Below are 15,388 nucleotides of genomic sequence, written 5' to 3'. Positions count from 1 at the left end.
CCCGCAGCATTTTTCCGCGGGAAGCTCCAATTTCAAAGCACTGGGAGAGGCGGGCGAGACCCTCTGCGAGTCCCCGCAACGAGTTTTCCAGTCCTCATCCTCGTGCCCAGGCTGGCTGGGGCGGCGGGGGTGACTCCGTGCGCCCCCAAAATTCCTTTCCCTCCGTTTCTGTTTCAATGTTACCCGCCCTTTTTTTTTTTTTTTTTTTTTTTTTTTCGCCTGCTTTTCCCTGTTTGCGCCGGGGCAGCACCATCACGTGAGACCGGGCCCGGCTGGACGCGGCTGCCGGGGCCGCGCCGGTGCCGGGGAGGGGGTGGGGGGCGGCCGGAGACGCATCCCCAGGCCCGACCTTTGCCCCACATCCCTTCCCCAAATTGGGGGCTGGATTGGGGGGGGGTTGGTTTGCAGGAGGCGGCGCTCGCTCGCTCTCGCTCCCCCCGGATTTTTTTCCCTGCGGTTGTTCGGGAAGGTGGAGCCTGGGGCCACCCCCGCGGGCAGGTGCCGGATGGCGGCGGGAGCCCTCGCCCCCCGCCCTCCCGACTCCCTGCAGGAATTGCAGTACACCCCCCAAAACAGCCCCCCGGCCGGGGGAGTGCCCCCGGCCACCGACCTGGTGCTGGGGGCCACGGCCGGGTGCTTGGCCTGCTTCCTCACCAACCCGCTAGAGGTGGTGAAGACGCGGCTGCAGCTGCAGGGCGAGCTGCAGCCCCCGGGCACGTACCCCCGGCCCTACCGCGGGGTGCTGCGGGCGGCCGTGGCCGTGTGCCGGGCGGACGGGCTGCGGGGGCTGCAGAAGGGGCTGGCGGCCGGGCTGCTCTACCAGGGGCTCATGAACGGCGTCCGCTTCTACTGCTATTCCCACGCCGAGGACGCCGGCTGGACCGGGTATCCCGGCGGGACCGTGGCCGCCGGGGCCGTGGCCGGGGCGGTGGGAGCCATCGTGGGCAGCCCCGCGTACCTGGTGAGTGCTGCTCCGCCCCAAAGGCTGTGGGGTGTGGTGTTTTGGGGGGCCCCCCCAAAAGGTTCGGCATCTTGGCTGCATCCTATAAACACTGGCTTGGTGCATTCTCTCTTCCGATGCTTTGCTTCATCCCCCCCCCCAAAATGTGGGCCCGCGCTGTGCATGCTCTTCCCCTGCTTTTGTGCATGCTCTTCTCCCCTAAATCCCCCTCAGGAAACCAGCAGAGCACTCCCCCATAAGGAAATTATCCCAAAAATTGTGGGGGTTTCCCCCCCTCCCATTTTAGGGGGTTTCTCCGGCTTTTTGGGGTTGCAGAGCTCCAGCAGTGGGTGTTTGCAGGGTCCCTTTGCCCTGGGTGAGAGGGGTAAAAGGAACGGGATTCAAAGTCTGGAGTTACCACTTGGCTGCTCAGCTGTGTCCCCCGTGTCTGTCGGAGGGGCTGAAACTTCCCCTCAAAATCTGCCAAGAAGATGGGGGGACCACAGCCGGTCCCAGCGGGGGCATTGGAGGGTTTTGTCACCTGGCATTGTCCCCCCCAAGGTCAAGACCCACCTCCAAGCCCAGACACTGTCGGCCGTGGCCGTGGGCCACCAGCACAACCATGAGGTGAGTGGGGCCAGGGGTGGGGTGAGGGGACACAGAGGGTTTGGTGGCACCTTGTCCGTGCACGCTGCGGGCCCCAGCGGGGACGGTGCTATTTTGGTCAGCAGGAATTTAAAGCTGTTGTTCGGCTGCTTGGCCCTGTAATGATGCTATAAATAACAGTGTGAGAACAGAGGGGGTGTGACAGGCACGTGGGGCTGCGAGACCGAATCCGGAGACTCCAGACCCCCTGAGATCTCTCCCAAGCCAGTAGTGGCTTTGTGTCACCACCAGCAGGGGTGGGATATTTGGCCAGGGTGGGAAATTTTGGCCAGGTGGGATGCACCATTCCCATTTTTTCCCATCTTCCCCAATTTCCTCTCTTCCCCAGAGCATCTCCGGCGCTTTCAAGAGCATCTACCAGCAGCACGGGGTGGTGGGGCTGTGGCGGGGGGTGACGGGCGCCGTGCCCCGCGTGGCCGTGGGCTCGGCCGTGCAGCTCGCCACCTTCGCCTCCGCCAAGGACTGGGTCTGCGAGCGCCAGGTGAGCGGGACGTGTGCCGGATCCGGCCGCCACCGGCCCCCCGTGCTCCCTTTCATTGTTGGGAAGAGCTGATGCCGGCGCTTCCCGCAGTGGTTCAGGAAGGGCAGCTGGGCGGCGGTGCTGGCGGGGGGCATGGTGAGTGGTGTGGCTGTGGCTGTGACAATGACACCTTTTGACGTGATCAGCACGCGTCTCTACAACCAGCCGGTGGACGCCGGCGGCAAGGTAAGGCCGTTCCGGGTACGGCACAGGGGACACACGGCTTTTCCCAGGATTGCATCTGGCAGGGGTGCAGAGCTGGCTCCTCTCTCCCCAGGGCAAGCTCTACCGAGGTTTTTTGGATTGTATCCTGCAAATCTCCAGCAAAGAGGGGCTGCTGGGCTTGTACAAGGGAATCGGCGCCGTCTACCTCCGCCTCGGTCCCCACACTGTCCTCAGCCTCTTCTTTTGGGACAAGCTCAGGAACATGGTTCAGCACTAGCAGCCCCCAGGGCTGTAGGACAGTCTCCAGCCACCACCACCACCGATGTTAATAAAGAGGTTTTTCTATTTTTGGTGTTGTCTTGGGGTCTTTGGGGTGGTGCAGATGGGGGGGCAGGACCTGAAATGCTGTGATGCCTCAGGGTGGAGAGGAGAATGGCAATGCACTCGTGGGGGTGGTTAAAGGCGCTGGTGGTCCCTGAGCCCCTCCATGTGCATCACATCCCTCTTCTCCTGATTTTCACCTCCACGGGGCAGCTGGAGCTCATCTCACCTGGCCAGGGCTCCAGCTGCCCTGGCTTGCCCCAATAATGATTTACTAGCCAGGGGTGGGGGGGGGCCACTCCCCGCCTCCACCCCGCGGACCTTGGAGCCGGGGCCTGGCCACACTGTGGCTCCTCTCCATCGAAAATGTTTTCCCTGGGGTCCTGGCTCCCGGCGTTTCCCGGGCTGGCGTGGGGCTGGGCACTGCTGGATGCCCTCCTGCAAGGTGAGATCCCCGAGGGTGGCCTGGGGACAGCCCAGGGGACACCGGTGACCCACCGCTGCCTTTCCCCACAGGGCTGGTGGGTGCCTGCGCCGTCTCGGTGCTCTGCAGCCTCCTGAAGGTTTATCTCTACATCCAGTGTGTGAAGTAAGCGCCAGCCCTTTGTCCCCTGAGGGCAGGTTGGTTTTGGGGATCTGGTTTTGGGATCTGCTGTCGGGCCGTGGCTCCTGGCACCGAGGGGTGCAAGGCAGGGGCTGCAGCCTCTGCTGCAAAGCACAGAGGGGGATGTCACTAAGGCTTGTCACCCCATCTTGGGTGACATCCCCCTGGCTCAGCATTCCCCCCCTGCTGTCCCCAGCAACCCCGAGAGGCAGGCGGAGAAGGAGGCGATCGCGGCGCGGCGGCCGCTGCTGGAGCCACTGCACGTGCTGGTGCTGACCGCTGTCCTGGCCCTGGTGGGCTCCCGCGTGGCCGCGCTGGTGGTGCTGGAGTTCTCCCTGCGCGCCGTCTCCACCATCCTCTCCCTCAGCGGCAAGGTGAGATGGCATGGGGGAAACTGAGGCACGGTGGGGTACGGTGTGGATGGAGCCAGGAAACTGGGGATTTGTTCAGCACCCACGGGAGATGGAGGGGCTGTGGGTGGAGGGGGCCGTGTTGTCCCTCTGCACCTCAGCCAGGTGTCCCCAGGTGGGCAAGAGGCCGATGGCCCCTGGCTGGTCCCAGTGTGGGCACAGTCCCAGGGCAGTGCCTGTCCCCTGTGCTGGCACTGCTGGGACACCTCCAGTTCTGGGACCTCCGTGGGAAGACGTTGAGGGGCTGGAGCGTGTCCAGAGGTGGAAACAGAGCTGGGAAGGGGTTGGAGCGCCAGGAGTGCCTGAGGGAGCTGGGAAAGGGGCTCAGCCTGGAGAAAAGGAGGCTCAGGGGGGACCCTGTGGCTCTGCACAGCTCCTGGGAACAGGGACAGGAGGAGAGGGAACGGCCTCAGGCTGGGCCAGGGGAGGTTTAGATTGGATATTGGGAAAAATCCTTCATGGGAAGGGTGCTCAGGCACTGGCACAGGCTACCTAGGGCAGTGCTGGAGTCATCGTCCCAGGAAGGGTTCAACAAGTGTTTGGATGGGGACATGACTAGAGGTGAACACGGCAGTGCTGGGGGAACGGTTGGGCTCATTGATCCTGGAGGTCTCTTCCAGCCTCACCGATTCCACGATTCCGTGACCCCCCTCGCTGCTTTGCAGGGCGCCCACAGCAGCCAGCTCTACCTGCTGTGCCAGTACTCGCTGGGCTGCGGGGTGTCCTGCGCCCTCAGCTTCCTGCTGGAGGGGGCTCCGCACCGCAGCTGCAACCTGGCGCTGGCGGCGGGGCTGGCGGGGCTGCTGGCGCTGCACGCCCGGCGCCTGGCCCGGCACGTCTGCGCCCTGTACGAGCTGCACAGCCGGCAGCGCTACTGCGGCGTCTGCATCCTGCTGCTGGCCGCGGGGCACGGCATCCCGCGCCTGCTGCGCAACGCCCTGGCCCTCACCTTCGCCGTGGCCGACCTGGCCGCCGTGGAGCTCATCAACCGCGACTTCCTCTCCACGGCCGAGGCCGTGCGCTTCTGGACCCCGCTGACCATCTGCTACACCCTGCTTGTCGTCTACATGCAGGGTGGGTAGGGCTGGCCCACCACGGGGGGCTCCGAGGGGCGCGTGGGGTGTGCTGGGGGCGCAGTGGGGGGAGTGTGGGGCCACTGGAGGCTACCTGGGGCTCTACAGGGGCAGATGCGGGGTGCTGGGGGCGTGTATAGGGGTGTATGGGGCATCCTGGGGGTCTGTAAGGGGGTATATGGTGTATAGGGGTATATGGGGCATCCTGGGGGTGTATAGGGGGTGTTTAGGGGTATATGGGGCATCCTGGGGGTCTCTAGGGGGTGTATAGGGGTATATGGGGCATCCTGGGGGTGTGTAGGGGTATATGGGGCATCCTGGGGGTGTATAGGGGTATATGGGGCATCCTGGGGGTGTGTAGGGGTATATGGGGCATCCTGGGGGTGTATAGGGGGTGTGTAGGGGTATATGGGGCATCCTGGGGGTGTATAGGGTGTGTAGGGGTATATGGGGCATCCTGGGGGTGTATAGGGGGTGTATAGGGGTATATGGGGCATCCTGGGGGTGTATAGGGGGTGTATAGGGGTATATGGGGCATCCTGGGGGTGTGTAGGGGTATATGGGGCATCCTGGGGGTGTATAGGGGGTGTGTAGGGGTATATGGGGCATCCTGGGGGTCTTTAGGGTGTGTATAGGGGTATATGGGGCATTCTGGGGGTCTCTAGGGGGTGTATAGGGGTATATGGGGCATTCTGGGGGTGTATAGGGGGTGTGTAGGGGTATATGGGGCATCCTGGGGGTGTATAGGGGGTGTATAGGGGTATATGGGGTATCCTGGGGGTGTATAGGGGTATATGGGGCATCCTGGGGGTCTTTAGGGGGTGTATAGGGGTATATGGGGCATCCTGGGGGTCTCTAGGGGGTGTGTAGGGGTATATGGGGCATCCTGGGGGTGTGTAGGGGTATATGGGGCATTCTGGGGGTGTGTAGGGGGTGTATAGGGGTATATGGGGCATCCTGGGGGTCTTTAGGGGGTGTATAGGGGTATATGGGGCATCCTGGGGGTCTGTAGGGGGTGTGTAGGGGTATATGGGGCATCCTGGGGGTGTATAGGGGGTGTATAGGGGTATATGGGGCATCCTGGGGGTGTGTAGGGGTATATGGGGCATTCTGGGGGTGTATAGGGGGTGTATAGGGGTATATGGGGCATCCTGGGGGTGTATAGGGGTGTATGGGGCATCCTGGGGGTGTGTAGGGGGTGTATAGGGGTATATGGGGCATCCTGGGGGTCTGTAATGGGGTGTATAGGGGTATATGGGGCATCCTGGGGGTCTGTAGGGGGTGTATAGGGGTATATGGGGCATCCTGGGGGTGTATAGGGGGTGTATAGGGGTATATGGGGCATCCTGGGGGTCTTTAGGGGGTGTGTAGGGGTATATGGGGCATCCTGGGGGTCTGTAAGGGGGTATATGGGGCATCCTGGGGGTGTATAGGGGTGTATGGGGCATCCTGGGGGTCTATAGGGGGTGTATAGGGGTATATGGGGCATCCTGGGGGTCCCTAGGGGGTGTGTAGGGGTATATGGGGCATCCTGGGGGTGTGTAGGGGGTGTATAGGGGTATATGGGGCATCCTGGGCGTGTATAGGGGGTGTATAGGGGTATATGGGGCATCCTGGGGGTGTATAGGGGTATATGGGGCATCCTGGGGGTCTGTAGGGGGTGTATAGGGGTATATGGGGCATCCTGGGGGTGTATAGGGGGTGTATAGGGGTATATGGGGCATCCTGGGGGTGTGTAGGGGTATATGGGGCATCCTGGGGGTCTGTAATGGGGTGTATAGGGGTATATGGGGCATCCTGGGGGTCTGTAGGGGTATATGGGGCATCCTGGGGGTCTCTAGGGGGTGTATAGGGGTATATGGGGCATCCTGGGGATCTGTAATGGGGTGTATAGGGGTATATGGGGCATCCTGGGGGTCTGTAGGGGGTGTATAGGGGTATATGGGGCATCCTGGGGGTGTGTAGGGGTATATGGGGCATTCTGGGGGTGTATAGGGGGTGTATAGGGGTATATGGGGCATCCTGGGGGTCCGTAGGGGGTGTGTGTATATATATCCCAGGTGTACATAGAGGCACTGGGGGTACAGAGAATACATGGGATGTCCTAGGGGTACCTGGGGCACCCTGGGACTGTGTGAGGGGTACAAGGGATGTTCTGGGGGTGTATAGGGGCTACATGGGCTATACATGTAGCCACCCCGTGCTTGGTGACCCCATTGTGGGGCTGCGGAGGTCCCGGCGTCCCCGCGGTGGCTCCCCAATGCCGTGTCCTCGCAGAGGAGTCCCGGCAGAGCACGGGCAGGGGGCCGGCGTTCCGGACCGTGGTGGTGCGGATGGGCGGCCTCTTCATCCTCCTCCTCACCGTGGGCCGATGGACCGACATCCTGCACGTCTTTGTGTCTCTGCTGGGGGAGATCTGGTGCCTGCTCCGCTCCGGGGTCCTGCTGGAGTCCTGCTGGAGGCAGGTGAGAGGGGGGACACCTCCCTGCCACGCGGGGTGTGGGCTGGCGGCTGCCCCGGGGCCACACTGAGAGGCCTTTCGGCTTCTCTCTTCCATCCCGCCCAGGATTTTGCCCAGCAGCCTCGCGTGGATAGTCTGTCGGGATCCGGATCGGAGGAGACGTCCCGATGAGCCATGGGGTGGAACCGGACAGTGGAAACTCAGGGTGGCTTTGCTGGGCACTCCAGAATCCCCCCATCACAGATCCCCCATGGGGAATAAGGAAAAAAGGGCTCCTGGAAGGCGTCCAACCCCATCCCAAGGGATGGAGGAGGTCGGGGGGAAGGCTCACGTTGCCCCTGGTTTTTGGGGGGATCCCGTGAGGTTGCAGCACTGCTGGGGTTTGTTCTCTGGTCCCAGTGGGATTGTGGGATGCCGATGGATGTCCCATCGTTGCTGGCAGCTGGGCCACAATGTCAGGGGCCTCCAGGGGATTGTAAATCTCAGAAAATAAAGGTTTTTTTCCAGCAAAATCCATGGGCAGAGCAAGCTGGGGTCCCATTGTGCTGGAAAGGCACTTGGGATGGTGGCGGTGCAAATTTTTTGAGGGAGGTGGGTAGAATTCCTCCTTGGGAAGGGAAACTGAGGCACTGAGTGGGGTGACCCTCTGGCTGGGAAGTGCCCCCGTGCCTCAGTTTCCCCATGGCTGCACCTTGCTTTGCTGTGCCAGGGGACAGCAGGCCCTGTGAAGGTGGGGTGCAGTGTGGGGAGGGGGGGGTTCTGGCTGCCTGGGCATGGACCCCCAATGCAGGGGGGAGCAGGAGGAGGTCTGGGGGTCTTCGGGGCACTGGGGGCTCTGTAGGGGTTTATGGGGCATGCTGGGGCTCTAGGGAGGCACATGGGTGTCCTGGGGGTGCATAGAAGAAATACGGGGCGTTTTGGGGATGGAGCTGTATGGGGGTGACTGGGGCCGTACTGGAGGATAGGGGTTCTCCTGGGGGTTTATGGAGATATTACGGCTGTATTGGGGTACACAGGCATCCCGGGGGTGTATGGGGGGCTCACAGGGCACCTCTTGGGGTTGGGTGCCCTGAGGGTGTGTGGAGCTCTCAGAAGGTCCATGGGAAAACCTGGGCGGGGGTAATCCCAGAGCATATGGGGCACCCACGGGGCCATGGGTCACCCTGGGGTAGATGGGGGCCCCCACGGAGCACTTTGGGGAGCGTGGGGCAGTCGGGGGGTGAATGGGACACCCTAAGGACACGTGCCCCCCTTTTCCTCCGCCTGGGGCTGTGGGGCAGGCAGGGGGGAGGAGGAAGAGAGGTGGAAGAGGAGGAGGAGGAGGGAGGAAGGGGCGGTGATGCCGGGCGGCTCTGCCTTCCCGCTGCCCCCGCCGCGCCCGCGGAGCGCACGGAGGGACCCGCACCGGCTCCCCAGGTAGGGGACACGGACGGGGACAGGGTCACCCCCCGAGAGGCTGCAGGGCCACCTCCGGGCAGGCGACACCCCTCGCCCACCGGGCAGAGAACCTCGCCCGCAAGGTACGACCCCCAGGTAGGGAGCAGGGGCCACCCTCAGGTAGGGACCACCCCAGATGTGGGATTGGAACCCCCCCCAGGAGGGGACACGGGACCCCCCGCGTGATGGGATAAGGACCGAAGTCATCCTGGGGTGAGACAAGGGGACCGAGAGCCGCCCCCAAGGAGGAGACTCGGGACTCTCCCAGGGAGGGGATGGGGGCTCCCAGGCAGGGGGACACGGTGGGACCACCGCTCCACAGGGGACAGGGCACTGCCAGGCAGGGGACAGGGAGCGTTGGGACTGCACGGCGGGACACAGGGGATGCCGGGGGGCTGCAAGGCCGCCCCCCAGGTGAGGGACAAGAGGACAGTGGGACCACTCGGGGTGGGGGACGATGGGACACCAAGCGTTATGTACCCCCATCCCATCCCTTTTTCCTTGGGCGTCCTCGGAGCCCAAGAAAGGTCCCTGGGGCAGAGTTGAGGTGCAGCTCTGGAGGGCTGTGTCCCATGCCAGTTTTGGGGGTTGTGGGGATACCCCACAAGTAACCCTATTCCTGTCAATCCCACCTGAACTTCCATCCCAGGAGATTTCAGGGAAACCAGGGGGGTTCCTTTCCAGTGTGGCCTCGGCCACCCCAAACCAGGATGGAGCTACATGGGGAGGGGGGACCCCCAGTAATGCACCCCTCGAGCCTCGACCAGCCCGACAGCCCCGGGCCGGGGGGATCATCTCGGGGGTGCCGCCACGGGGCCGCCGGGATCCCGTCAGCCCCGGCACAAAGAGGAATGCGATGAGCACATGGTTCCCATTAACCCCGGAGATTTTTTTTTTTTTAGGCTGGTTTTTTCTTTTTTTTCTTTTTTTTCTTTTTTTTTTTTTTCTGATTGTTCTTTTCTTTTTTCCCCCCAGTTTTCCGCAGCTCTGCTGGGGAGGAAAAGCGGCGGCTCCGGTGGGTGAGGAGCTGGGCCAAGGCCGGTATGCCGGTAGCCGGCGGGGAGGGAGGGAAAGAGGGAGCGAAGTGCTCGGGGCTCTTTTTCCTCTTTAATCCCTTCCTCTTTAATCCCTTGAGTCAGAGGCTGAAGTCACCGGCAGGAACATCGCGAAGCTTTTTGCCCACCTCGGGGAGTCTGTCTGCCCCTGAAAGGATGTGCTGACCCCCGTGAGTGGGATTTTGGGGGAGCAGAGCCGCATGAGACCGGGAACTCATCACACAGGTAATTTTCAAGCTGCCAATTCACCTCAGGGATGAATTCTGCTTCACCAACACAGCACCCTGACTAAAGCCTCAGGGTTCCCCCCCTCAATCCATTGCATTTGGGAAGGGGAAGCTTCGCCCCAGCTGCTTTTTCCCTTGGGAAGCTGGATAAACAGCCCTTTTCCTTCCTGAGCAGGGTTTCTCGGGGTCGGGTACGTCCTGCCTGTGCTGCCGGGTGCTGCTCAGGGGATGTGTCAGTGTCGGGGATGTGGTGATTCACAGCACCACACCTCAGTTTTCCCACCTGGAAAAGTAAAAGGGGGGATGTGCAGAGCTGGAAGTGATTGGCAGGGAATTGGGGGTAAGGAGGGAGGGAATGGAGATGTAGAAAGATTTCAAAAAAGGGGTTGCAAAAGCAAAATCCTATAGCTGCCCTGTTTTTTTAAAAGGAAAGGTGGGTACTTCCTGCTGCCCATGGGGAGTGGGTAGGAGCAATAAGAGGAAATACAAGAGATTCAAATGCTTATGAAAAGGTGTGATGTGGCCACAGAGGTGTGAAAATGGGAGATATCAGCTGCCGCCTTACCAGGACTCTGTACCCTGTGTCCTCCCAGGCATGAGACCATTTATTGCTGTGACGTGGGATGGGACGCTTGTTCCTTCTCCCTTTCTGGGAGGAGGGAGGTGGGTTGATGCCGAAGGGCAGCACGGCTGCAGGAGCTGCCAGCGCACCTGCGAGTTTTACTCTCTTTGTTTCTTATTTTCCCTAGAATCAACCCCCGATCTGGCCTTTCCATGGCTTCAGCAATGTTGCCAGGAAAAGCAGAGAAGAGAATCGCTTCGTCCATCTTCATCACCCTCGTGCCACCACAGAGGGACGTGGCCACCAAGGAGAAAACCCAACGGGAGCCGCAGCCAGGTGATGCCAAGGACCCCGGCACTCATCACCCCCAGATCCTGCTGTCACCCCCCACGCTGCCCTACAGAGGTGAGGGGTGTCCATGGGGGGCTGTGATGTGGAAGGATGGCGACGGGGCTGAGGAGGCTGTGGAGATGCTTTGCTAAAAGATGTGCATGCGGAAGGGGATGTGGGGGTATGTTTTGGGGAGTTATTCCCCAAATCCCGGCACGCATCCTGGCATGGGTCCGGCTCCCGGGGACGGGCTGTGTTTGCTCTCCATTGCTGGGTGCTTATCGGTGCTATTTGTCCCCTCCTGCTTCGATGGCGTTTGCTTTTGGGGCAGGTCAGCGAGCACTGCTGCAAAGCTGTTGGGGTGTTATTGTGACAGGGCGTTATTGTGATGGGGTGCTACTGGACATTATTCATCCCCTAAATCCCCCACATCTGTCTGTTGCTGCAGAAACCCACCCAGTGGCCCCTGTACCTGCATCCCCACCAGTCCTGCCCCTCTCTGAAGTGCCCCAGCCCTTGTCTGTGGAGCCGCTGGGTCTGGCACTGCAGCAACTGGACCTCACAGCACCCGCCACCCTCCAGGTGAGGATAACGGAGTGCAGCCCCCCCAGTGCCTCAGCTTCCCCACTAACATGGCTTTGCCCTTCCCCACTTGCCAGGCCCCTTCCACCTTCCCTGCTGAATTGAAGCCGCCCACATTTTCCCAGGAGCAAGCAGGCAAGCGGCAGTGGCAGGATGCAAATGGGCACCTGGGGAGGGACAGCTCCAGAGGTAAGGGGAGACCCAGCTGTGCACGGGCTCATCCCCACTTAGGGAAACTGAGGCACGCAGCTCCCAACTGCTCTCCCTGCTTGCAGACATCTGTGCCTTCTGCCACAAAGCGCTGGGGCCCCGGGAGCCGACAGTGGAGGCGATGCGGAAGCAGTACCACCCTGACTGCTTCACCTGCCGTACGTGCCACCGACTCCTGGCTGGGCAGCGCTACTTCCAGAGAGATGGGTGTCCCACGTGTGACACCTGCTTCCAGGTACCCATCCTCCTTCAGGGAAAACCAGCACACTCGGAACATCCCTTGGGGCGTGGGCTGGTGTCTCATGGCATGTGTTCCCTAAATTCCAGGCCACGCTGGAGAAATGTGCCAAGTGCCAGGGGCTGATCACGGAGCATATTGTCCGTGCCCTGGGCAAGGGCTACCACCCCAGCTGCTTCTCCTGCGCTGCCTGTGGCCGGGCCATCGGCACTGAGAGCTTTGCTGTGGATAAACAGGGTGACGTGTACTGCGTGCCCGACTACTACAGGTTGGCCATGGGGGAGTGTCTCCCACACTGGGAGTTGGGTTTGGCTCGTCCCCTCAAGCCCGCAGGGCTCACGCCGCTCCGTTTGCTCCCATCAGGAAATACGCCGCGGTGTGCAGCGCCTGCGAGCGCCCCATTGTCCCCCACGAGGACGAGGACACCTACAAGATCGAGTGCCTGGGCCGCAGCTTCCACGAGAGCTGCTACCGCTGCGAGGTACGGCCCTGGGGGCTGAGGGGTCCCCAAAGCCAAGGGGGTGGCACTGAGCCTTAGCTGAGCATGGACACAGGGATGGCAGCACCCACGACTGGTTTTTAGCCCCCAGTTTATCTTATGAGTACTGGGGAGGGGTAAAATAAATAAATTGGGTGGTGGTGATGTGTTTGGAGAACTTCAGCTTTGCATGCTTTTGATGCAGTTTGTCACTTTTTCGGAATGCTGGTGGGTTTTGCAGGGAAAATAGGATGTTAACACACACAGGGACCCCTAAAAGGTGGCTTCCTTTTCCCCTCCTGCCCCCAGAGCTGTAGGATGCCCCTGTCGCCGGAGCTGACAGAGAACGGGTGCTACCCCCTGGACGACCACCTCCTCTGCAAGTCCTGCCACATCCACTGGCGCAACGAGTCGTCCTGCTGAGGCCCTGCAGCTCATCAAGCTCTTCCAGTGCCAGGCACCAAAAAGGGGGTGCCCCCAGTGGGATGCGCCCCATGGCCAACCCTGGGTGCCTGCTGCACCTCCAAATTACTGCAGAACTGGGTTTTCATCACCAAAATGTCCCCAGGACCCTGACCTGGTGGGTTGGTGGGGTGGAGAACTGTGGATATGTCCCGGCACAGCTCTGCACTCATCATGAATATAAAATGCCCTGACAGAGCGGCAATGAGGAGTGGAGGTTTTATTCCTTATTTCTTTTTTAAAACTCCTTTTTCCAAAGGCCAGTTTGGTTTTCTTGGGTGGTGTTTCTTTCTTCTCGAGCTTCCTTGGGATTTCACTGAAATGTTTCTCTCTGTGGAGAGCGGACACTGATTTAGTTACTCGCAGTTAAATAAAACCCCAGGTTTTTAAACTCTCATTCCTTTAATCCACCCTGCATTCCAAACCTATCGAATCCAAGTTTAAAAATAAGGAAAAAAAAGCTGGTTTTGGATTTTGTAGGCGTGGCGGGAGTTGGTCCGTAACAGTTGATTTTAGGGTGTAGCGATATGGCAGATGCTGCTGTCACCCTGGGGAGAGCCGAGTGTTGTTTTTTGGGGTGGATATGGGATCTGGCGATGTTTTGTGGTATTGATAAAAGGGGTTTTGGTGTGGTTTGGGTTTTTTTTTTTTGCTAACTATCTATCCGGAGCCGGCAGAGGGCAGCCGGAGCACAGATTCCTCCATCAGGCAGTAAAACTCCAGCTAAAAGCATCCCGCAGGGCCGGGACGCTGGGAAAGACCGACAGCCCGCTTTCTGCATATTATCCAAGATTATATTGCTCTGCCAGTGGAAGCTTTTTGATCTCCTCTCAGTGCAGGCCTCAAACCAGCAGAAATTAGACCATTTCTCGGCGTGCCCAACATCTGCGCAACTGATGTTGCCGGTGCTTAGTGGTTTTGTTTGCGAGGGCGTTGCAAACCAGGCGGAGAAACTTCGTAACTTTCTTTTTGACCGAAAGTGTTTAAAAAGCCACAAATCAAGAGCAGAAAATAGCATGAGCATGTGAGATGATGTTTAATGATTTCCTGATGGAAAATGGGAGCTGTAAACAAAGAAAACAACCACCAGACCAGCAGCTCCTGGATCACATACGACATCTCCGGCGTGTGCTGTGTTTATGAGTGAAGGGGTTAATGATGGTTAATTAATCACATCAATAACTATTTCCTGATGACTCTTCCCTGTCTACAAAGCTGATTACTCAGTGTTTTTTTAATGAGCATCTCTGGACCGTCAGTCAGATCATAACTTGCTTTAAAGGTATTTATAAGTAAGTTGTGGTCTGTCCCGGACACGTAAGTTGGTGGCTTTGAGTCCAGTTGGGTAGGAACTCCTTGTCCCATGCCAAGGAATTCCTGAGCTCCAAGTCAGCTCTCACTTTCCAAAGCTTCTTGTACTGTGAGGATAATCTGGCAACAAAATAATGCTAAAAAAGTAAAAGGATGTGGCAGTGGCCAAAGGGAGCAGGAAAAAGAAGGCCCAGAGGGCAAAGGACTGTTTGCGTTTTGTAATATGGATATTTTTCCACTCAAGGTTTTTGGGGAGGATGGAAGTGCAATACTGAGCAGTGTTTTGGATGTGTTACTGCAAGTTGCACTACCCTTCCACACAGGAATGGTGGGAAGGAGTTGGGTATTTCCCCCTTGGAGCCTTCCAGGATGGGCTGTTGGCACTGGGACTGCAGAATTTTTGGCCCGAGACAGGCAGGGAAATGCTTTTATTTACAGGCAGCCTTGGAGAAGGTCCTGGAAAGCAAGGAGAAAGGAAAGGCACCACTGGAGAGTTTGGCAGCGTGGTGAAGGGATGTGGCGTGGTCAGATTTGACGTGGTATTTCAGGAGCGGAGGGTGACAAGGGACAGGGATACACGGACACAGGTAAGAGGACAAAAAGGCCGATTGAAGGCATCTTCCCAGATAAAGGGAGAAGCACTACGAGCTGAGTCTTGGGGAGCATTGCTTTGCCAGAGGAGCACAGCCCCGTGTTTTCCCTTGGGAGGAGCTCGAGGAATTCTGAGCCGCATGCAGGAGATCCTGCAGGGCTGAGGCCGCAGGAGCTGGATCCTGTCCCGCTGCCGGCGAACCCACATCGGCTGCAGAGCCTCAGCCTGTCCTTGGGCTCCTCACCCCGTCACGAGCACTTCTGCAAGCACCCGGCTCTGCAGAAATAAACCAACCACACATCCTGCCTTGGAAAAGATCATTTTGTGGGACTGGGCTCCACAGCCTTGCGGACCACCCAGTTTAAAACCCCACTCCAAGTCCCTCCTCTTGTCCCTGTGGCAGCGGCAAAGGCCAGAGAGGCTGGCAGCGCTCCGGATGGCTCCAGCCCTTCCCTTGGCTGCTGCAATACGCCCGTCAGCTCTTGCAATCCCTCTTGGCAGGCTGAGGAGAGCGGGAAGGACCTGGCTGCCTTCCAAAGAGCAGCAAATGCAAATATTTCCTCACTTCAGGCTGGGTGCGGCCCGCGGATAAAATTTCCTCGGGCTTTCCCAGCGAAGGCATCCGATCTCCCGCTCTGCGCCCAAGAATACAACCATGCGTCCCATAAAAAAAGCCTAAAGGTTATCTTTTTACAACTCAAAGGACTGCCTGGTTTTTAAAAAGAGGTTTTAAATTGAAGAAGG

At 59.5% G+C, this 15,388-nt stretch overlaps 3 protein-coding genes across 6 annotated transcripts; all 3 read left to right on the top strand.

Annotated features, from left to right (window-relative positions):
- The first annotated feature begins 303 nt into the window (after positions 1-303).
- Positions 304-3,479, top strand: SLC25A34 (solute carrier family 25 member 34). 3 transcript variants are annotated; one of them, XR_011005838.1, is made up of 7 exons: positions 306-961; positions 1,502-1,567; positions 1,935-2,087; positions 2,178-2,312; positions 2,404-2,627; positions 3,129-3,201; positions 3,413-3,479. XR_011005838.1 is itself a non-coding variant. In XM_068212806.1 (5 exons), exons 1-5 carry the CDS (start codon positions 506-508, stop codon positions 2,566-2,568), a joined length of 975 nt encoding a protein of 324 aa, XP_068068907.1. In that variant the 5' UTR covers positions 306-505; the 3' UTR covers positions 2,569-2,636. The 3 variants fall into 3 exon arrangements, 2 of the variants coding, with proteins under 2 accessions (XP_068068908.1, XP_068068907.1); XM_068212806.1 differs by lacking the exons at positions 3,129-3,201; positions 3,413-3,479 and having other exon boundaries at positions 2,404-2,636; XM_068212807.1 differs by lacking the exons at positions 1,502-1,567; positions 3,129-3,201; positions 3,413-3,479 and having other exon boundaries at positions 304-961; positions 2,404-2,636.
- TMEM82 (transmembrane protein 82) lies at positions 2,898-7,672 on the top strand. Its single transcript, XM_068212808.1, has 6 exons — positions 2,898-3,057; positions 3,129-3,201; positions 3,413-3,590; positions 4,292-4,700; positions 6,977-7,164; positions 7,266-7,672. The coding sequence occupies exons 1-6, from the start codon at positions 2,979-2,981 to the stop codon at positions 7,329-7,331; spliced, it is 993 nt and encodes a 330-aa protein (XP_068068909.1). The 5' UTR covers positions 2,898-2,978; the 3' UTR covers positions 7,332-7,672.
- Positions 7,673-9,133: 1,461 nt separating this feature from the next.
- FBLIM1 (filamin binding LIM protein 1) lies at positions 9,134-13,133 on the top strand. Of its 2 annotated transcripts, XM_068171660.1 has the most exons (9): positions 9,134-9,616; positions 9,737-9,877; positions 10,629-10,846; positions 11,220-11,353; positions 11,431-11,542; positions 11,629-11,798; positions 11,891-12,069; positions 12,165-12,282; positions 12,589-13,133. In XM_068171660.1, the coding sequence occupies exons 3-9, from the start codon at positions 10,654-10,656 to the stop codon at positions 12,700-12,702; spliced, it is 1,020 nt and encodes a 339-aa protein (XP_068027761.1). In that variant the 5' UTR covers positions 9,134-9,616; positions 9,737-9,877; positions 10,629-10,653; the 3' UTR covers positions 12,703-13,133. The 2 variants fall into 2 exon arrangements, with proteins under 2 accessions (XP_068027761.1, XP_068027760.1); XM_068171659.1 differs by lacking the exon at positions 9,134-9,616 and having other exon boundaries at positions 9,631-9,877.
- The last annotated feature ends 2,255 nt before the right edge of the window (positions 13,134-15,388 follow it).

This window comes from Anomalospiza imberbis, chromosome 23 (genome assembly GCF_031753505.1).
Source record: "Anomalospiza imberbis isolate Cuckoo-Finch-1a 21T00152 chromosome 23, ASM3175350v1, whole genome shotgun sequence".
NCBI classification, from domain to species: Eukaryota; Metazoa; Chordata; class Aves; order Passeriformes; family Viduidae; genus Anomalospiza; species Anomalospiza imberbis.
The sequence above is the reverse complement of the archived record's forward strand: the minus strand, read 5'-3'. Positions and strand labels throughout refer to the sequence as shown.

What these genes read in the sequence shown, in the direction of transcription:
- TMEM82 (XM_068212808.1), top strand. Translation starts at nt 2,979, where the DNA reads ATGTTTTCCCTGGGGTCCTGGCTCCCGGCGTTTCCCGGGCTGGCGTGG. An exon ending in GCTGGATGCCCTCCTGCAAG is followed by an intron (nt 3,058 to 3,128) that starts GTGAGATCCCCG and finishes CTTTCCCCACAG; the next exon opens with GGCTGGTGGGTGCCTGCGCC. An exon ending in TGGAGTCCTGCTGGAGGCAG is followed by an intron (nt 7,165 to 7,265) that starts GTGAGAGGGGGG and finishes CATCCCGCCCAG; the next exon opens with GATTTTGCCCAGCAGCCTCG.
- SLC25A34 (XM_068212806.1), top strand. Translation starts at nt 506, where the DNA reads ATGGCGGCGGGAGCCCTCGCCCCCCGCCCTCCCGACTCCCTGCAGGAA. An exon ending in TGGGCAGCCCCGCGTACCTG is followed by an intron (nt 962 to 1,501) that starts GTGAGTGCTGCT and finishes GTCCCCCCCAAG; the next exon opens with GTCAAGACCCACCTCCAAGC. An exon ending in ACTGGGTCTGCGAGCGCCAG is followed by an intron (nt 2,088 to 2,177) that starts GTGAGCGGGACG and finishes CGCTTCCCGCAG; the next exon opens with TGGTTCAGGAAGGGCAGCTG.
- FBLIM1 (XM_068171660.1), top strand. Translation starts at nt 10,654, where the DNA reads ATGGCTTCAGCAATGTTGCCAGGAAAAGCAGAGAAGAGAATCGCTTCG. An exon ending in GGGGAGGGACAGCTCCAGAG is followed by an intron (nt 11,543 to 11,628) that starts GTAAGGGGAGAC and finishes CCCTGCTTGCAG; the next exon opens with ACATCTGTGCCTTCTGCCAC. An exon ending in AGAGCTGCTACCGCTGCGAG is followed by an intron (nt 12,283 to 12,588) that starts GTACGGCCCTGG and finishes TCCTGCCCCCAG; the next exon opens with AGCTGTAGGATGCCCCTGTC.